This window comes from Nomascus leucogenys, chromosome 8, assembly GCF_006542625.1.
Source record: "Nomascus leucogenys isolate Asia chromosome 8, Asia_NLE_v1, whole genome shotgun sequence".
Classification (NCBI taxonomy): domain Eukaryota; kingdom Metazoa; phylum Chordata; class Mammalia; order Primates; family Hylobatidae; genus Nomascus; species Nomascus leucogenys.
Window position 1 is genome coordinate 42,878,380 of NC_044388.1, and position 17,126 is coordinate 42,895,505.

Below are 17,126 nucleotides of genomic sequence, written 5' to 3' on the forward strand. Positions count from 1 at the left end.
TCAACGACCTGACCCCAATTTCCTTTTTAAAAAATTATTATATATTTTTTAGAGATAGGGTCTCTGTCACTAAGGGTGGAGTGCAGTGGTATGATCACAGCTCACTGGAGCCTCAAACTCCTGGGCTCAAGCATCCTCCAGCCTCAGCTTCCTGAGTAGCTGGTTTTACAGGTGCACCACCCAATTTCCCTTTTAAACTGTCCTCCCCTCTTCACCCTCTTCCCCACAATATGTGCCCATAATGCTAAGAACTTCTCAAACCCAACAAGCTTTTCCATCCTCGGTCCTTCTTGCATTTTTCTCTCTCCCCTTGAACATCCATCCATCCATCCATCCATCCATCCATCCATCCAACCATCCATCCATCCAAGGAGTAACTACTAAACCTCAGGTGGGCGTTGGACTCAATTCAGGGGCTATCGGGAAACCTCTTTGACAAACTCTTACTCCTCCCCTACGCCTTTCCCCACCCCCCAACTCCGCGCCCCCAGCTCTAAATTTAGCTCCCAGGACGCCGCTGGTTGGTTGACTCCTCCTCCCACACCCTCTCTAAAGGCCGGGAACGGAATTGTTAGCCCCTCCACCCCCACCCCCATCAAGGTCAAGAAATTGAAGCGGGGCGGGGGAGGGGGTTAGCATGACCACTCAATCCCCACTTTCTCATCTGAGGAACTAAGGCACGAAACAGGGAGTGCCGAAGGGTACACCGGGCCTGATGTCCTAATGCAGAAACCGGGCCTTCCTGCAGTAGGCCGGGTCAGCTCGGATCTCCGCGCGGTCCTGAGTCGCCGCCCCCAACCCAGCCAAGGATTAACTTAGGCGAGCTATCCCGCCCGCCACCCCCATCCCCGTCCCTGCCAGCGTGGCGGGGAGGGACCCCGGACGGAGGGGCAGTCGCTGCGGGGCGGCGCCGGCGCCGTGCGGAAGAGCCCGTGAGCAGGCGGGAGTGGGTCGGGGGCGGCGGGGGATCCCACGTGGAAGCAGCGTCCTGGAGCTGGGTGGTGCTGCGGCACGGACTACAAATCCCAGGGGCGTGGGGCGGGAGAGGCGGGAGAGGCGGAAGGGGCGTCCTGGGGCGGGGCGGGGCGGGACGGGACGGGGCGAGGCGGAGCGAGGCTGGAGGCGCGGGAGGGCAGCGAGAGGTTTGCGGGTGCAGCGCACAGGAGACCATGTCCGGGGGCAGCAGCTGCAGCCAGACCCCAAGCCGGGCCATCCCCGCCACTCGCCGGGTGGTGCTCGGCGACGGCGTGCAGCTCCCGCCCGGGGACTACAGCACGACCCCCGGCGGCACGCTCTTCAGCACCACCCCAGGAGGTAGGCGCGGGCTTGGGGACGCCGCTTGCCGGCTCCTGGGCGGGCGGGAGAATCGGGAATCGCGGATTGGACCGGGTGTCCAGGCTCAAGGGCGCCGTGATTGGAAGGAAGGAGAAGGGGCATCGGGGAGACAGCGAGGGTCATGGAAGTAGCCGCCCGCCTGCTCTCTGAGTGCGTCTTCCAGACCCGAGTTGCAAACTGCCCCGTTCGTTTCCTCTTTCTGTTAGGTGTCAGACAGCTGACACCTAACAAACACGCACGCCTCCAGGGCTGCCACATGTCGAACTGTGCTGCCCCTTGTGGGTGTTGGGGGCGCTCCCGAGGCGGGAGAGGGCGGAGTCAGGGTGGCCCACGATCCAGGAGAGGCCTGGCCTGGTGTTTTTATGGGATGGGTATTATCTGTTGGGATAAATGATTCCTGCAGGGCCCTTTTTCCTTCCCGAAGCACCCCTAGTTTTGCGTTAGACACGCGCGCTCTGACGGAGGTTCGGATCCGGCGGTGCTCGCCTGCTCCAGCAGCGCCTCCCGGGCACCTGTGGCACGTTCCCCATTTACGCGAGTGGGATCTCCGCGGGGGGGCCTGGCGCCACGGGCAGGGCTGTGCAGAAAAACACGTTTTTCTGTCCGGGGAGAGGAGGAGGCACCGTGTGACCTCCCTGGGAGAGGATGAGGAAGAGGAAGCTGAGCTGGCACGGGCGGGGGGGGCCAGCCTCGGGCTGCCCTCAGGAGCCTGGCATTCCCTCCCAGCCCCGAAGCCCCAGCGCACAGACGCTGATGAAACCTACGCGCCTGTTTGCATGATGAAACAAATCCTCGTGGCTCTCCACTCCCCTCCCATCGTCGCACTGCCCCCACCCCTTTTTGCTCCTCTCCCTTCATCCTCCTCCACGCTGCTTTCCAAACTACTCGAAAACGCGACAGATCCTGGCGCTTGGTTCGGTGGCGGGTGGGGGCCACATGCTTATTTTCTCAGGCAGCTGTCCTACCAGCAGCGAGCACAGCCAGATCCGAGGTCCTCTGCTGTTTGATCCAAAACATACACCGTTAGAACGGTTAGGGATCCTGTCCGGCCCTGCCGCCTTATTCTACAGAGCCCAGCATTGAGGCCCTAGAGCTTGAACACGTGTCTGTTGCCCATTGTCACACCGTTTTCCCAGATTGGACAAGAAATAGCAACCAGGCAGAGAAGGGAGAAATGCTTCCTTTTCTATTAGAAATGAGCCAAGGAAAAGCTCGCAGGGGCTTTGTTGCCGCTCTCGACTCATCCTCTTTCCCTTGCTGGGTCTTTTGTAGTCCATGCTGTTCTTCTTTGTCTCTATCACAATGGTCTACCAGGACAATTCCTGACAATTTTGGAGTTCTTTCAAGTGAGGGTGTAAGTGTCTGCTGGATTTGTTCAGGGTGGGCCCTGAGGCCGGCCTGAAGGCGCAGGTAGCCCTTTTTTGCACCCTTTATTGCTGGATTGTTGGGTCAAATTGGAAGCCACAGATACTGTTTCTAGGCACTTCTGGCCCGGGTACCAAGGTTCACACCTGTAATCCCAGCATTTTGGGGAGCCGAGGCAGGAGAATTGCTTGAGGCCAGGAGTTCAAGACCAGCCTGGGCAACACAGTGAGACTCCATCTCTACAAAAAAAACAAACAAAACAACAACAACAACAACAACAAAATGTTGTCCTAGCTACTACAGAGGCTGAGGCCAGAGGATCGCTTGAGCCCAGGAGTTGGAGGCTGTAGTGAGCTGTGATTGACCACTTCACTCCAGCCTGGGTGACAGAGCGAGACCCTATCTCTAAAATAAATGATAAATATAAAATATAGGAACTTCGAATCCACTTTTCACTTTGGGTTGGGAAGTGGGGAGTGGGCAGGGGGCTGACAGACCACAGCAAATCCCCCTCCCTTTGAAGGTCTTTAGCAGTAGGGGGAGTAGGGAAGGGACTTCTGCATCAGGGCATAGCATATGTTTCTGAGATCACTGGAAGAAGCTAGCAGTGCCAGGAGCCTAAAGCCAGCTCACTCTTTGGGTCGTCCAGTGGAGCAGGTACAGCTCACAGTCCCTAAGCCAGGGAAACCCGGCTGACTTCCACTAAAGTCAAGCAAGCCTGGTCGGCCTCGATTAGCCAAGGTGTGGACTCTTCCTCCAAAGCCCACCTCAGCCCACCTCTGCCAGGGCAGAGAAGCCGAAATGGTCACATCGCGGGACCCTTTTGCTTCAGAGCAGAACACTGCCTCTTAGTCTTCCAGGTGCTTGAGGATAACTGGGGGCTTCATTTAAGTGCATATTCTGATTCCGTAGGTGGGGATGGGAACTAGATTCAGCATTTCTTTTTCTTTTTTCTTTCTTTCTTTCTTTTTTTTTTTTTTTTTTTTTTTGAGACAGGGTCTCACTCTGTCGCCCAGGCTGGAGTGCAATGGCGCGATCTCTGCTCACAGCAACCTCTACCTCCTGGGTTCAAGCAATCCTCCCACCCCAGCCTCCCCAATAGCTGGGACAACAGGCACGCACCACCCATGCCTGGCTAATTTTTGCATTTTTTGGTAGAGACGGGGTTTTACCGTGTTGGCCAGGCTGGTCTCAAACTCCTGACCTCAAGTGATCTGCCTGCCTCGGCCTCGCAGAATGCTGGGATTACAGGCTTGAGTCACCATGCCTGGCCTAGATTTAGCATTTCTAACTAACTCTCAGTGATTGGTGCACATATCACACTCTGAGTACTCAGGAATTAGTGGAACATAACTTCCCTCACCTTTCAGATCTCTGGAGTCTGGCAAAAAAAAAAAAAAAAAAAAAAAAAGATGGCTCCATCCAGGTAAACTTTGATCCGTCTCTAAATCGTGGTGTGGAGAGCCAGGCTTTTGATAAGAGTGTCTGCACAGCTGTCTGCACCTGCTTACTTATAGGGACTGTCAGCTTCTTAGGAAGAACCATTGGAGTAAGTACCCACCAGTCACTCCTCCTGGGAATGGCCCTCAAGTGATTGTCCCTGGAGGGAAAGAAGCAGTGGTTGGGTTGTGCTATCTCCATTCCTATGACTCCAGTTTGCTTTCCTTTTTTTTTTTTTCCTGAGACAGGGTCTCACTGTGTCAGCCAGGCTGGAGTACAGTGGCACAAACATAGCTCACTGCAGTCTCAAACTCCTGGGCTCAAGTGATCCTCCTGCCTCAGCCTTGCAAGTAGCTGGGACTATAGGCACGTGCCACCAGGCCCTGCTAGTTTTTTTATTTTTTTGTAGAGGCAGGGTCTCTCTGTATTACCCAGGCTGGCCTCAGACTCCTGGGCTCAAGCAATCCTCCCACCTCGGCCTCCCAAACTGCTGGGATTATAGGCATGAGTCACCTCGCCTGGCCTCCAGTTTGCTTTCCATGGTCATTAACCATTTGCACACTGAGGCTCTGCTCTGAGGTTAGCTGTCTGGAGTACTTAAGATAATTTAATTTAATTGCTGAAGGGAGTGTCATGTATGAATATTTGAGTCTGTGGAGTCTTAGAAATATCCAGCAACACTATAAACAGCTCATTAGCCAGCAGAACCTTTGAGTGGGTCAGAAAGAAACTTTCCCTCATCAATCTCCACATTCCCAGCTCCGTGTTGCAGGTTTGACTCTGAAGCCTACATACAGGCTTGGATGGCAGTTGTGCCAAAGACCCGTACCTGGATAAAGTGAATCCGAGGTGAGCAGGTAGGGCTACAGGTGTTAATGGCACCCTGTTTGGTTAAGCAAACAAGGTCTGTGCCCAGGAAGCTTACCTTGGAGCAGCTCCCAAGTCTTTGGACATGAAACAGGCAGTGCTGGGAAGAGGGGGGCGTAGGCTGGGCACCAAAGCCAGAGCACAGCCCATGTCCTGAGGCCTTAGTTACATGGAGGGAAGAAGTTATTATTAAGGATGGGTTAAAAGAGCTTGGACATTAATGCGGTGAGGGAGAAAAAATGGACCCTCTTCTCACATTTACCTGAGCTTCCTTTTAAAGTGTTTGAAGGAACTGGGTGCAGTGGCTCACTCCTGTAATCCCAGCTACTAGGAAGGCTGAGACAGGAAAATTACTTGAGGCCGGGAGTTCAAGACCAGCCTGAGCAACATAGTGAAACTCTGTCGGTATAAATTAAATAAATAAAATTTTTTAAAGTGTTGGAGGCATTCCACACTGTGTCCCTTATTAAAGATTTGGTGGGGGGTTCCTGGTGTAGAGCACCCCAAAATCCCTCCAATCCTCAGACTCCTTTTTATTATTATTATTTTGAGATGGAGTTTCGCTCTTGCTGCCCAAGCTGGAGTGCAGTGGTGCGATCTTGGCTCACTGCAACCTATGCCTCCTGGTTTCAAGTGATTCTCCTGCCTCAGCCTCCCAAGTAGCTGGGATTACAGGCATGTGCCACCACACCCGGCTAATTTTTGTATTTTTATTAGAGACAGGGTTTCACCATGTTAGTCAGGCTGGTCTCAAACTCCTGACCTCAGGTGATCCACCCACCTTGGCCTCCCAAAGTGCTGGGATTACAGGCATGAGCCACCACACCCGGCCATTTTATTTTATTTTACTTTATTTTATTTTATTTTATTTATTTTATATTTTATTTTATTTTATTTTATTTTTGAGGCAGTCTAACTCTGTTGCCCAGGCTAGAGTGCAGTGGTGTGATCTCAGCTCACTGCAGCCTCCACCTGCCAGGTTCAGGCCAATTCTTCTGCCTCAGCTTCCCGGGTAGCTGGGATGACGGGCACGCACCACCATGCCCAGCTAATTATTTATTTATTATTATTATTATTTTCCTCAAGATGGAGCCTTGCTCTGTCGCCCAGGCTGGAGTGCAATGGTGCGATCTCAGCTCACTGCAACCGCCGCCTCCTGGGTTCAAGCAATTCTCCTGCCTCAGCCTCCCGAATAGCTGGGTTTACAGGCGCGCGCTACCACGCCCGGCTAATTTTTTGTATTTTTAGTAGAGACGGGGTTTCACCATATTGGCCAGGCTGGTCTCGAACTCCTGAACTCGTGATCCGTCCGCTTCAGCCTCCCAAAGTACTGACATTACAGCCGTGAGCCACCGCGCCCAGCCTATTTTATTTTATTTTTGAGGCAGAGTCTCATTCTGTCACCCAGGCTGGAATGCAGTGGCACTGTCTCAGCTCACTGCAGCATCTGCCTCCTTGGTTCAAGCAATTCTCCTGCCTCGGCCTCCCGAGTAGCTGGGACCACACACCTGGCTATTTATTTTTGTAGAGACAGGGTCATGCTTTGTTTCTGAGTCTGGCCCTCTAGTTTTTTATTATTTGAAAGGAGAGGCCAGGTGCGATGGCTCACACCTGTAATCCCAGCACTTTGGAAGGCTGAGCAGATCACCTGAGGTCAGGAGTTCAAGGCCAGCTTGGCCAACATGGTGAAACCCCATCTCTAATAAAAACACACAAAAAAATTAGCCGGGCCTGGTGACAGACGCCGGTAATCCCAGCTACTCAGGAGGCTGAGGCACGAGACTCACTCAAACGATTCTGGGTGACAAGAGTGAAACTCCGTCTCAAAAAAAAAAGAGAGAGAGTTTGATTTTTTTTTCTTCCTAAAAGAGCAAAAAAGTCCTTCATTGCCAAATCTGAGGAAAAAGGGTCAGCAGAGTGGTACCGTATTTATCCATTGACATAAAGTAGTGAGGCATTTTCTCATATGGACTTTTATTTTCATGTTCTGGAAGATGAGTTAGGAAGGCACAGCAATATTGTTTCTTTCTTTTTTTTTTTTTTTCTTTTTATTTGAAACAGGGTCTCACTTTGTCACCCAGGCTGGAGTGCAGTTGCAGCCTCAACCTCCTGGGCTCAAGCAATCCTCCCATCTCAGCCTCCCAAGTAGCTGGGACTACAGGCATGCACCACCACGCCTGGCTAATTTTTGTGTTTTTTGGTAGAGATGGGGTTTCACCATCTTGCCCAGGCTGGCCTCAAACTCCTGAGCTCAAGTAATCCACCCGCCTTGACCTTCCAAAGTTTTGGGATTATAGGCATGCTCCACTGTGCCTGGCCTGGGAAGGCACAGCAATATTGAAAAAAAGGAACATTGCTTTCTAAGGTGAGTTTTTAAAGAAAAAATGTTCAGTCGTGCACATAGATTCTTGCCTGTGCTAACAAACACATGAAAAACCTGTTTCTTTCTGGTCTGACTTAGACCCATGCCTGGGGTCTCTCTCCATTATGATTCATAGCGAATGGATCACATGTATTTGTTTACGTGTTTGTTCTCTAGGTTAGCCAGGAAATTTTTTCTGAGCAGTCTTACTCATCTTTGTATCCACATGACCTAATGCCAGGTCTAGTGTCTGGAAGGTGAAGAGTTGAAAAGAATGCTGGAATGAAAGCGTTCCCCTCAGGATAACCTAGTTTTCTTATTTTATTTATTTATTTATTTTTGAGACTGAGTCTTGCTCTGTCGCCGAGGCTGGAGTGCAGCGGCGCGATATCAGCTCACTGCAACCTCCACCTCCCTGGTTCAAGTGATTCTCCTGCCTCGCCTCCTGAGTAGCTGGGATTACAGGCACACACCACCACACCCAGCTAATTTTTGTATTTTTAGTAGAGACGGGGTTTCACCATGTTGGCCAGGATGGTCTCAATCTCCTGACCTTGTGATCCGCCCGCCCCGACCTCCCAAAGTGCTGGGATTACAGGCGTGAGCCACCATGCCTGGTCAGGATAACCTAGTTTTCTTACTATCAAGCCTGAGTCTCCGCTGGCTTAATGATGACGTTTAAATTTCCTTTTCTGTCCTTTCAGTTGCAGGGTATAAGTGTTTATCTCAGAATGTCCCAGGGGCAGAAACTAACTTTCTCTGTTTTGATGTTGTTGTCTGTTTTTTGTTTGTTTGTTTGTTTGTTTGAGACAAAGTCTTACTCTGTTGCAGGTTGGAGTACAGTGGCACGATCATGGCTCGCTGCAGTCTCGACCCCTTGAGCTCAGGTGATCCTTTTGCCTCAGCCTCCCCAGTAGCTGGGACTACAGGCACACGCCACCACGCCTGGCTAATCTTTAAATTTTTAGTAGTGACAAGAGTTTTGTCATGTTGCCCAGGCTGGTCTGGAACTCCTGGGCTCAAGAGATCCACCACCTCAGCCTCCCAAAGCACTGGGATTACAGGCGTGAGCCACTGGACTGGCCAGAGAATAACCTTCTCTGAACCCTCCTACTTATCCTCATACAGATTAGTCCCCAATTATGATGATGTGACTACAATTTTTGACTTTACGATGGTATGAAAGTGATATGTGTTCAGTAGAAATTGTACTTTTTAAATTTGTTTTTAAGACAGATTGTTGGCTGGGCACAGTGGCTCATGCCTGTAATCCCAGCACTTTGGGAGGCTGAGGCGGGTGGATCACGAGGTCAAGAGATAGAGACCATCCTGGCTAACATGGTGAAACCCCATCTCTACTAAAAGTACAAAAAATTAGCCGGGTGTGGTGGCACACACCGGTACTCCCAGCTGCTCAGGAGGCTGAGGCAGAAGAATCGCTTGAACCCGGGAGGCGGAGGTTGCAGTGAGCCGAGATTGTGCCACTGCACTCCAGCCTGGGAGACAGAGCAAGACTCTTGTCTCAAAAAAAAAAAAAACAAAACAGGCAGAATCTTCTTCTATTACCCATGTTAGAGTGCATTGGCATGATATCGGCTCACTGCAACCTCAGCCTCCCAAGTAGCTGGGATTACAGGTGTGCACCACCACGCCCAGCCTAGAAATTGTACATTGAATTGTGAATTTTGATCTGTTTCTGGGCCAGCGATACAAGGTACATACTCTCGAGACGCTCGGCAGGGACAGTGAGCTGCAGCTCCCATTTAGCCCTACAAACATGAAGACAAATGGCCAGTCACAAGCTTGTCCAACCCGAGGCCCTCAGGCCACATGCGCCCTGGACAGCTTTGAATGAGGCCCAATACAAGTCCGTAAACTTCCTTAAAACATGAAATTTCTTTCTTTTTTTTTTTTTTTTTTTTTAAGCTCGGCTGGAGTGCAATGGCACAATCTTGGCTCACCGCAACCTCTGCTTCCCAGGTTCAAGTGATTCTCCTGCTTCAGCCTCCCGAATAGCTGGGATTACAGGCATGGGCGACCACACCCAGCTAATTTTGTATTTTTAGTAGAGATGGTGTTTCTCTATGTTGGTCAGGCTGGTCTCGAACTCCCAAGTTCAGGTGATCCGCCCGCCTCGTCCTCCCAAAGTGCTGGGATTACAGGCATGAGCCACCGCGCCCAGCCAGTGTTAGTGTATTTTATGTGTGGTCCAAGACAATTCTTCTTCCAGCGTAGCCCAGGGAAGCCAGAAGATTGGACAGCCCACTATAGAGTCTATAGTGTGCTGTGTTGCCAGGTGGTTTTGTCCAACTGCAGGCTATGTAAGTGTTCTGAGCACATTTAAGGTAGGGAAGGCTAAGCTATAATGTTCAGTAGGTTAGGTGTACTAAATGCTTTTTTTTTTTTTTTTTGAGATGGAGTGTTGCTCTGTCGCCCAGGCTGGGGTGCAGTGGTACAATCTCTGCTCGCTGCAACCTCTGCCTCCCAGGTTCAAGCCATTCTCCTGCCTCAGCCTCTCGAGTAGCTGGGATTACAGGTGTGTGCCACCACACCCGACTAATTTTGTATTTTTAGTAGAGACGGGGTTTCATCATGTTGGCCAGGCTGGTCTCGAACTCCTGACCTCAAGTGATCTGCCCGCCTCGGCCTCCCAAAGTACTGGAATTACAGGCATGAGCCACCGTGCCTGGCCCTAAATGAATTTTTAACTTAAGATATTTTCTATGTATGGTGGATTTGTTGGGACATACTTCATTTTAAGTCAAGGAACATTTGTATTAAACAGTATTGCTGATATTACTTGTCCCAATATTACTGAACAGGGAGTGGATGTGACTTTTTCGTTTCTTTTTTTAAAAAAACAAAAACAAAAACTTTTTAAAGATAAGGCCTCACCTCTGTGGCCCAGGCTGGAGTGCCTATGGGCTGAAGTGCAGTGGTGCGATCACCACTCACTGTAACTTTGAGCCCTGGGCTCAAGCAATCTTCCTGCCTCAGCTTCCCAAGTATCTGGGACCACAGGCACACGCTGCCACACCTGGCTAATTTTTATTTTTTGTAGAGATGAGGTCTCTCTATGTTGCCCAGGCTGGTCTTGAACTCCTGGCTTCAGGCAATCCTCCTGCCTCAACCTCCCAAAGCATTGGGATTACAGATGTGAGCCACTGCACCTGGCAACTTTTTCTTACACTGAACAAGGCAGTATTGGGGCCAGGGTCTCAGACACTGGGACTGATGCTCTTTATTTACCTGTTTGCATCCAGCATTGCTGACAAGGCATGAGTAGGTAACTGCTGATCACTGGCATTTGGGCATATGCAGCAAAACGCTCCATGTAATCTAATGGTTATGCCCATGAAAGCTCATTAAGAGAGCTCAGATACTAGGCCCAGAGGATCAGCGCTTCTTAGGTGTGCAGGGACACTTGGTGAAAATGGTTGTATCAGTTAGCTATTGCTGTATAACAAGCCATCCCCAAACAGTGACTAAACAGCAGCGATTTGTTATTGCTCTCCATCTTTTGGGCTCATTGGGTTCTTTGTAGATCTTGCTGAGCTTACTCATATGGCTGCATACAGTGTACGACTGGATTGTCCTGGGGTGGAAGCTCCAAGATGGTCTTACCCATACATCTGGGGCATTGCTGGGGACAGCTGGAAGCCTGGGAGTTCCCTCTATCCTCTTGGTCTCCCAACATTCTGATCACTCAGTAGTCTAGCTTGAGTTTTATTGACATGGTAGTTTCCAAGGCCACTTAAGGCCTAGGCTCAGAAGTCCCGTAACATCACTTACCAGGTATTCTATCAGTCAAAGCAAGTCACGGGGCCAGCCCAGATTCAGGGAGAGGGGAAGTAAATGCCTGTTGTTGTTGTTGTTGTTGTTGTTTTGAGACAGAGTCTCTCTCTGTTGCCTGAGTAGCTGGGATTACAAGCGTGCACCACAGGCCCAGCTAATTTTTGTATTTTTAGTAGAGACAGGGTTTTACCGTGTTGCCCATGCTGGTCTTGAACTCCTGAGCTGAAGTGATCCGCCTGCCTCAGCTTCCCAAAGTGCTGGGATTACAGGCGTGAGCCATCGCGCCTGGCCTTTTTTGTTTGCTTGTTTGTTTGACAGAATCTGGCTCTGTCGCCCAGGCCAGAGTGCAGTGGCACGATCTCAGCTCACTGCAACCTCCGCCTCCCAGGTTCAAGTGATTCTCTTGCCTCAGCCTCCCAAGTAGCTGGGATTACAGGCACCTGCCACCATGCCCAGCTAATTTTTGTATTTTTAGTAGAGACGGAGTCTCACCATGTTGGCCAGCCTGGTCTCGAACTTCTAACCTCAGGTGATCTGCCTGCCTTGGCCTCCCAAATCACTGGGATTACAGGCGTGAGCCACCACACCTGGCAGGAAATATATGCCTTTTAATGAGAGAAGCTACATGTGCAAACAGGAATTGGAGGAGTGGTAGGAGCCACACTTTTGAATAATCCTCCACAAGGGCCAGACCTCAAAGAATGGGTCTTAGAGGGAACGTGCTGCCTGTCCTGATGTGTGGCCAGCAGAGCCAGGACCAGGTGCAGAAGCCAACTGGAATCACAACCCTGTGAATCAGGGTTAAAGAACAAAGGACACCTTCCTGAAGGTACTGACTCATAGATCCTATACCCTGTTCTCACAGCCTTATGTTCACCTCCACAAAGCAAACCACAAAGGGTCGGGTGCAGTAGCTCATGCCTGTAATCCCAGCACTGTGGGAAGCCAAGGCAGGTGGATTGCTTGAGGCCAGGAGTTCGAGACCAGCTTGGGCAACATAGTGAGACCCTGTCTTTAAAAAAAATTTTTTAAACTAGCCAGGCGTAGCAGCATGCACCTGTAGTCCTAGTTACTTGGGAAGCTGAGGCAGGAGGATCTCTGGAGCCCAGGAATTTGAGGTTACGGTGAGCTATGATCACACCACTGCACTTCAGCCTGGGTAACAGAGTGAGACCCTGTCTCAGAAGAAAAAAAAAAGCAAACCACACAGGTGGCCACGATGCTGGACCGCTAAGCAATATATTCCTCTTTGTGTTGTGCCTTCATTGCAGGCCACTACCCAAACCATCTCCTCTTCCCCGTCCAAGTGTCCTGCAGGCCAGGCTTTGGGAACACTCTTCAGAGGAGCTCACACTTCCCTGCCCTGCCCAGCACTACCATGTGAATATCCTTAATTTTCTGTAGTACTTGCAGTAGGATGGACTCGTGTCTGTGCCCAGCAGTACCAAACCAGGCAGGAGTGAGAATAGCAGAGGGTGCAGTCGGGCTCAGTACTCCCTTTGGTTTGGAAGTGGACAGTGTGGAGGTCTCTTGCCTTAAGGAGCATGTGTGTGAGTGTGTGGTGTAAACAGATTTCTCTCTTCTGCCCTTCTGAACACAAGGGTAGAGTGGGCTTGCGTTAGTTTACTATGGCTGCCATAACAAAATACCACAGATTGGGTGCTTTAAACAAAATGAATCATCTCCCAGTTCTGGAGGCTGGAAGTCCAAGATCAAAGTGCCAGCAGGGCTGGGTTCTGAGGCCCTTCTCCTTGGCTTGCAGATGGCCGCCTTCTCCCTGTGCCTGCACATGGGCCTTCCTCTGTCTGCATCCAAATCTCTTCTCATAAGGGCCCCAGTCAGATTGGATTAGGGCCCCACCCTAACAGCCTCGTTTTAATTTAATCATTCCCTTAAAGACTTTATCTCCAAATACAGTTACATTCCGAGGTACTGGGGTCGGGCTTCAACATAAGAGTTTTGGGGGCAGGCTGAGCATGGTGGCTCATGCCTGTAATCCCAGCACTTTGGGAGGTCAAGGCGGGCAGATCACTTGAGGTCAGGAGTTCTCAAGACCAGCCTGGCCAACATGGCAAAACTCTGTCTCTACTGAAAATACAAAAAATTACCCAGGCGTGGTAGCGGGTGCCTATAATCTCAGCTACCAGGAGGAGGCTGAGGCAGGAGAATCTCTGGAACTGGGGAGGCGGAGGCTGCAGTGAGCTAAGATCATGCCACTGAACTCCAGTCTGGGTGACAGAGAGAGACCCCATCTCAACACACACACACACAAATTTTGGGGAGAGATGCTATGCAACTATTCAGCTTATAACAGGGCCATTCCCCTTTCCAACTGGGACAGCAATCACTACTGTTTGTAATGGGAGGCATTTCAGAAGGGCATTCCCTTTTGGTAATGAGTTTCAGGGACAGCTTCACCCATAGGGTGCATTTGAAGTGTTTGGGAGGAGATTAAGGAAGGGGAGGAGCTTGGCCAGCAATCAGAATAATCAGCTCAGCTATTTTTTTCTGAAAGTCTCTGTCAAAGCCAATTTTCTTTTCTTTTTTTTTTTTGAGATGGAGTCTCGCTCTGTTGCCCAGGCTGGAGTGCAGTGGTGCGATCTCGGCTCACTGCAACCTCCGCCTCTTGGATTCAAGCAATTCTCCTGCCTCAGCCTCCTGAGTAGCTGGGACCACAGGTGTGCGCCACCACACCCGGCTAATTTTTGTATTTTTAATAGAGACAGGGTTTCACTATGTTGGCAGGCTGGTCTCGAACTCCTGACCTCAGACAATCCACCTGCCTCAGCCTCCCAAAGTGCTGGGATAACAGGTGTGAGCTACCACACCTGGCCTGAAGCCAATTTTCAAAGAAACTGACCTATTCCCTCCCATGCCAGGGCCTCAGAGGGAGAGGCTGCCGATCGTCCCCATCTGGTATCCAGCAGCTTCATAAGACCCCTAGCCCCTGAAAAATGTTGGGATCTTGGTTCTCTTTGTGGAGTTCGGGTTGGGGGGCAGAGGTAAAGAAAAGTCTTGGACTGAGCGTGCTCTGCATCTCTCACCAAGATTCCCCCCCTCCCCGCCCCGCCCGGGCAGTTCTGTCCTGCTTGTTAAATAGACCATCCAGCCAGAAAAGCCACCCAGACACATGCGATTCCTCCCTGGACTGTGTGGCGAGGAGGGAGGGAAGACCGAGATTCTGGCATGTCAGCGTATTCACCTCCAGATTAACAAGGAGCTGCTGCTCAAACCTGGAGTTCAGATTGCCCAGGGTGTTTTGCTCACTGGCTGTTGGCTTGGATCTGAGCACAAGCATTTGGACCTCCCCCACCCCGGCCCTGTTGTGAAATGCTCTCCGTCTCCCTGGAATGGAAACAGCAGTTCTAGGAATTCCGTCCTCGTACTCTCACTAAGCCTCACGTCCCCCCATCCAGTGGAAGAATGCTTCTGCCAAAGGAAGCCCAGGGGAAAGTGAGAGCCATGCGCGGCTCAGTTTACAGAAGTCCTATCCAGCCGCAGAGTATGGGCACTGGAGGGCTATGGGGAAGCGCTCAAGGCAGGGAACATCCTGTTCTGACAAGCACCCAGAAGTCTAAGACCTCTTATTTTTTCCAGCTGAGAGTGTTAGCTAAGGGGTGGTAGCCTGGTCTGCCTTACTGATTTTATTTTATTTTGTAGAGACAGGGTCTCACTGTCACCCAGGCTGGGAGTACAGTAGCATGATCCCAGCTCATTGCAGCCTCAAACTCCCGGGCTAAAGCGATCCTCCTGCCTCAGCCTCTTGAGTAGCTGGGACCATAGGTGCACGCCATCATGCCAGGCTACTTTTTAAATTTTTTGTAGAGATGAGGGTCTCGCTATGTTGCCCAGGCTGGTCTCAAACTCCTGGTCTCAAGCAGTCCTCATGCGTTGGCAGGCATGATCCAGCCTTGCTAATTTTAAACAGTAGGAGGCATTTAGGATTGGAATCAAGGTGGGTTAGGTTGGCCTCTGGACGGCTGTGAGGGGACAGCCTTTCTGGGCCTCAGTTTCCTCTTCTGCAAGGTGAGGCTCCTGCGTGGGGAGTTGTAAGGGGGAATAAGACCTAGCACGTCAGGCTGTGAGCACAGACCGGAGGGGATGACAGATGGCAACCACGATTGCTGTATGCACCTCGCCTGAAAATCTAAGCATTCATTCATGCAGCACTCCAATGCTCCTTGGCCTCCAAAAATGCTTCCTGCTCCCGGCTCGTGACATCTTTCTTTGGTTGCGTATGTTCTCCCAAGTGATCTTCTCTTTAACAGCAATTATGTGAGTGTCACTTTATTCTCATACAAAGAATCTTGACGTTCTTTATTTTGTTTAATCTTCACGATACTCCTCTGAGGTGTGGATTTTGTTATTCCCTCCCTCTTATAACTGAGGAATGAAAGTGCAACTTGGAGTTCAGGGACTGGTATGTGGCAAGCCCAGGTTTGAGCCCAGAACATCTGCCTCCAAGCACTATGCTATTTGTACATTAAGTACCTGCCAACAAGGAGATCCTAAAAATAAATGGCACATGCCTGGTGCTTTCAAAATAGTTCGAATGAGCCTAGTACAATGCCGTTGTTTTACAGGTGAGGAAACTAGAACCTAAGGGAATGTCTCTATGGCTTTATTTATTGTAATCCCAGAACTTTGGGAGGCCGAGGTGGGGGGGATTGCTTGAGCCCACAAGTTCAAGACTAGCCAAGGCAACATGACAAAACCTTGTCCACAAAAAAAAAAAAAAAAAAAAAATTAGCTGGGCATGGTGGTGCATGCCTGTAGTCCCAGCTACTTGGGAGGCTGAGGCAAGAGGATCACTTGAGCCCAGAAGGCAGAAGTTGCAGTAAGCCAAGATCACACTATTGTTCTCCAGCCTGGGCAACAGAGCGAGACTCTATCTCAAAAAATAATAATGATAATTAATTAATAGAAGTATTTATTTACTTATTTTTAGAGACAGATCTTGTTCTGTCTCCCAGGCTACCGTACAGTGGTAAAATTGTAGTTCCCTGCAACCTTGAATTCTGGGTTCAAGCCATCCTCCTGCCTCAGCCTCCTCAGTAGCTGGGACTGCAGACATGCACCACGACACCTGACTAATTTTTTTGTTTGTTTGTTTGAGACGGAGTCTTGCTCTGTCACCCAAGCTGGAGTGCAATGGTGCGATTTTGGCTCACTGCAACCTCTGCCTGGGTTCAAGCAATTCTCCTGCCTCAGCCTTCCAAGTAGCTGGGATTACAGGCATCTGCCACCATGCCCAGCTAATTTTTGTATTTTTAATAGAGACAGGGTTTCACCATGTTGGTCAGGCTGGTCTCAAACTCCTGACCTCAAGTGATCTACCTGCCTCGGCCTCCCAGTGTGCTGGGATTACAGGCGTGAGCTACCCCACCCGGCCTACACCTGGCTAATTTTTAACTTCTTTTGTAGAGATGGGATCGTGCTTTGTTACCCATGCTGGTCTGGAACCCCTCCGTTGCTTTATACATTGAAAGCAAACTACTGTCACCACAAAGCATGCCTTGAAAAAAAAATATCATTCCTATATTTGGTGCACATTTGCAGTTTAAAATCCTGAAGGATACTGGCTAGGAAACATGCTGAAGTTCATGATGGTTCTTGGTTTCCGTGGGCCTAAAAAGGAGGGAGGACGCCCTCACCTTGTCCTTTCCAAGTGTCTCTCCTGAGTTGCTTACCTGTCCTCTGATTTATCCCTGCTTTGACTGATAATTGGTTGCTAGGATGGGACTGAATAAATGGTGAAATATGTCACCTGGACCCTGCAGGTCATGATAATAACTGGAATTGTATGGGGCTTACATTGTGTCAGCCACTGTTCAAATCCACACAGTAACCCTATGAGGTTGGCACTATCATCATCATCATCATCATCATTGTCGTCACCAATCTGGAGAAGCAGAAACTGAGGCACAAAGAGTTTAAGTCATAACTTGCCCAGAGTTGCGAG

At 50.3% G+C, this 17,126-nt stretch overlaps 1 protein-coding gene across 1 annotated transcript in view; it reads left to right on the plus strand.

Moving 5' to 3' along the window:
• The first annotated feature begins 1,097 nt into the window (after positions 1 to 1,097).
• The window catches only part of EIF4EBP1 (eukaryotic translation initiation factor 4E binding protein 1), a 30,236-nt gene continuing 14,207 nt past the window's right edge, over positions 1,098 to 17,126 (plus strand). The window contains exon 1 of the mRNA XM_030817110.1: positions 1,098 to 1,314. Coding sequence (XP_030672970.1) covers positions 1,170 to 1,314 — 145 coding nt within the window. The 5' untranslated portion in view covers positions 1,098 to 1,169. The remainder of the gene's footprint in view (positions 1,315 to 17,126) is intronic.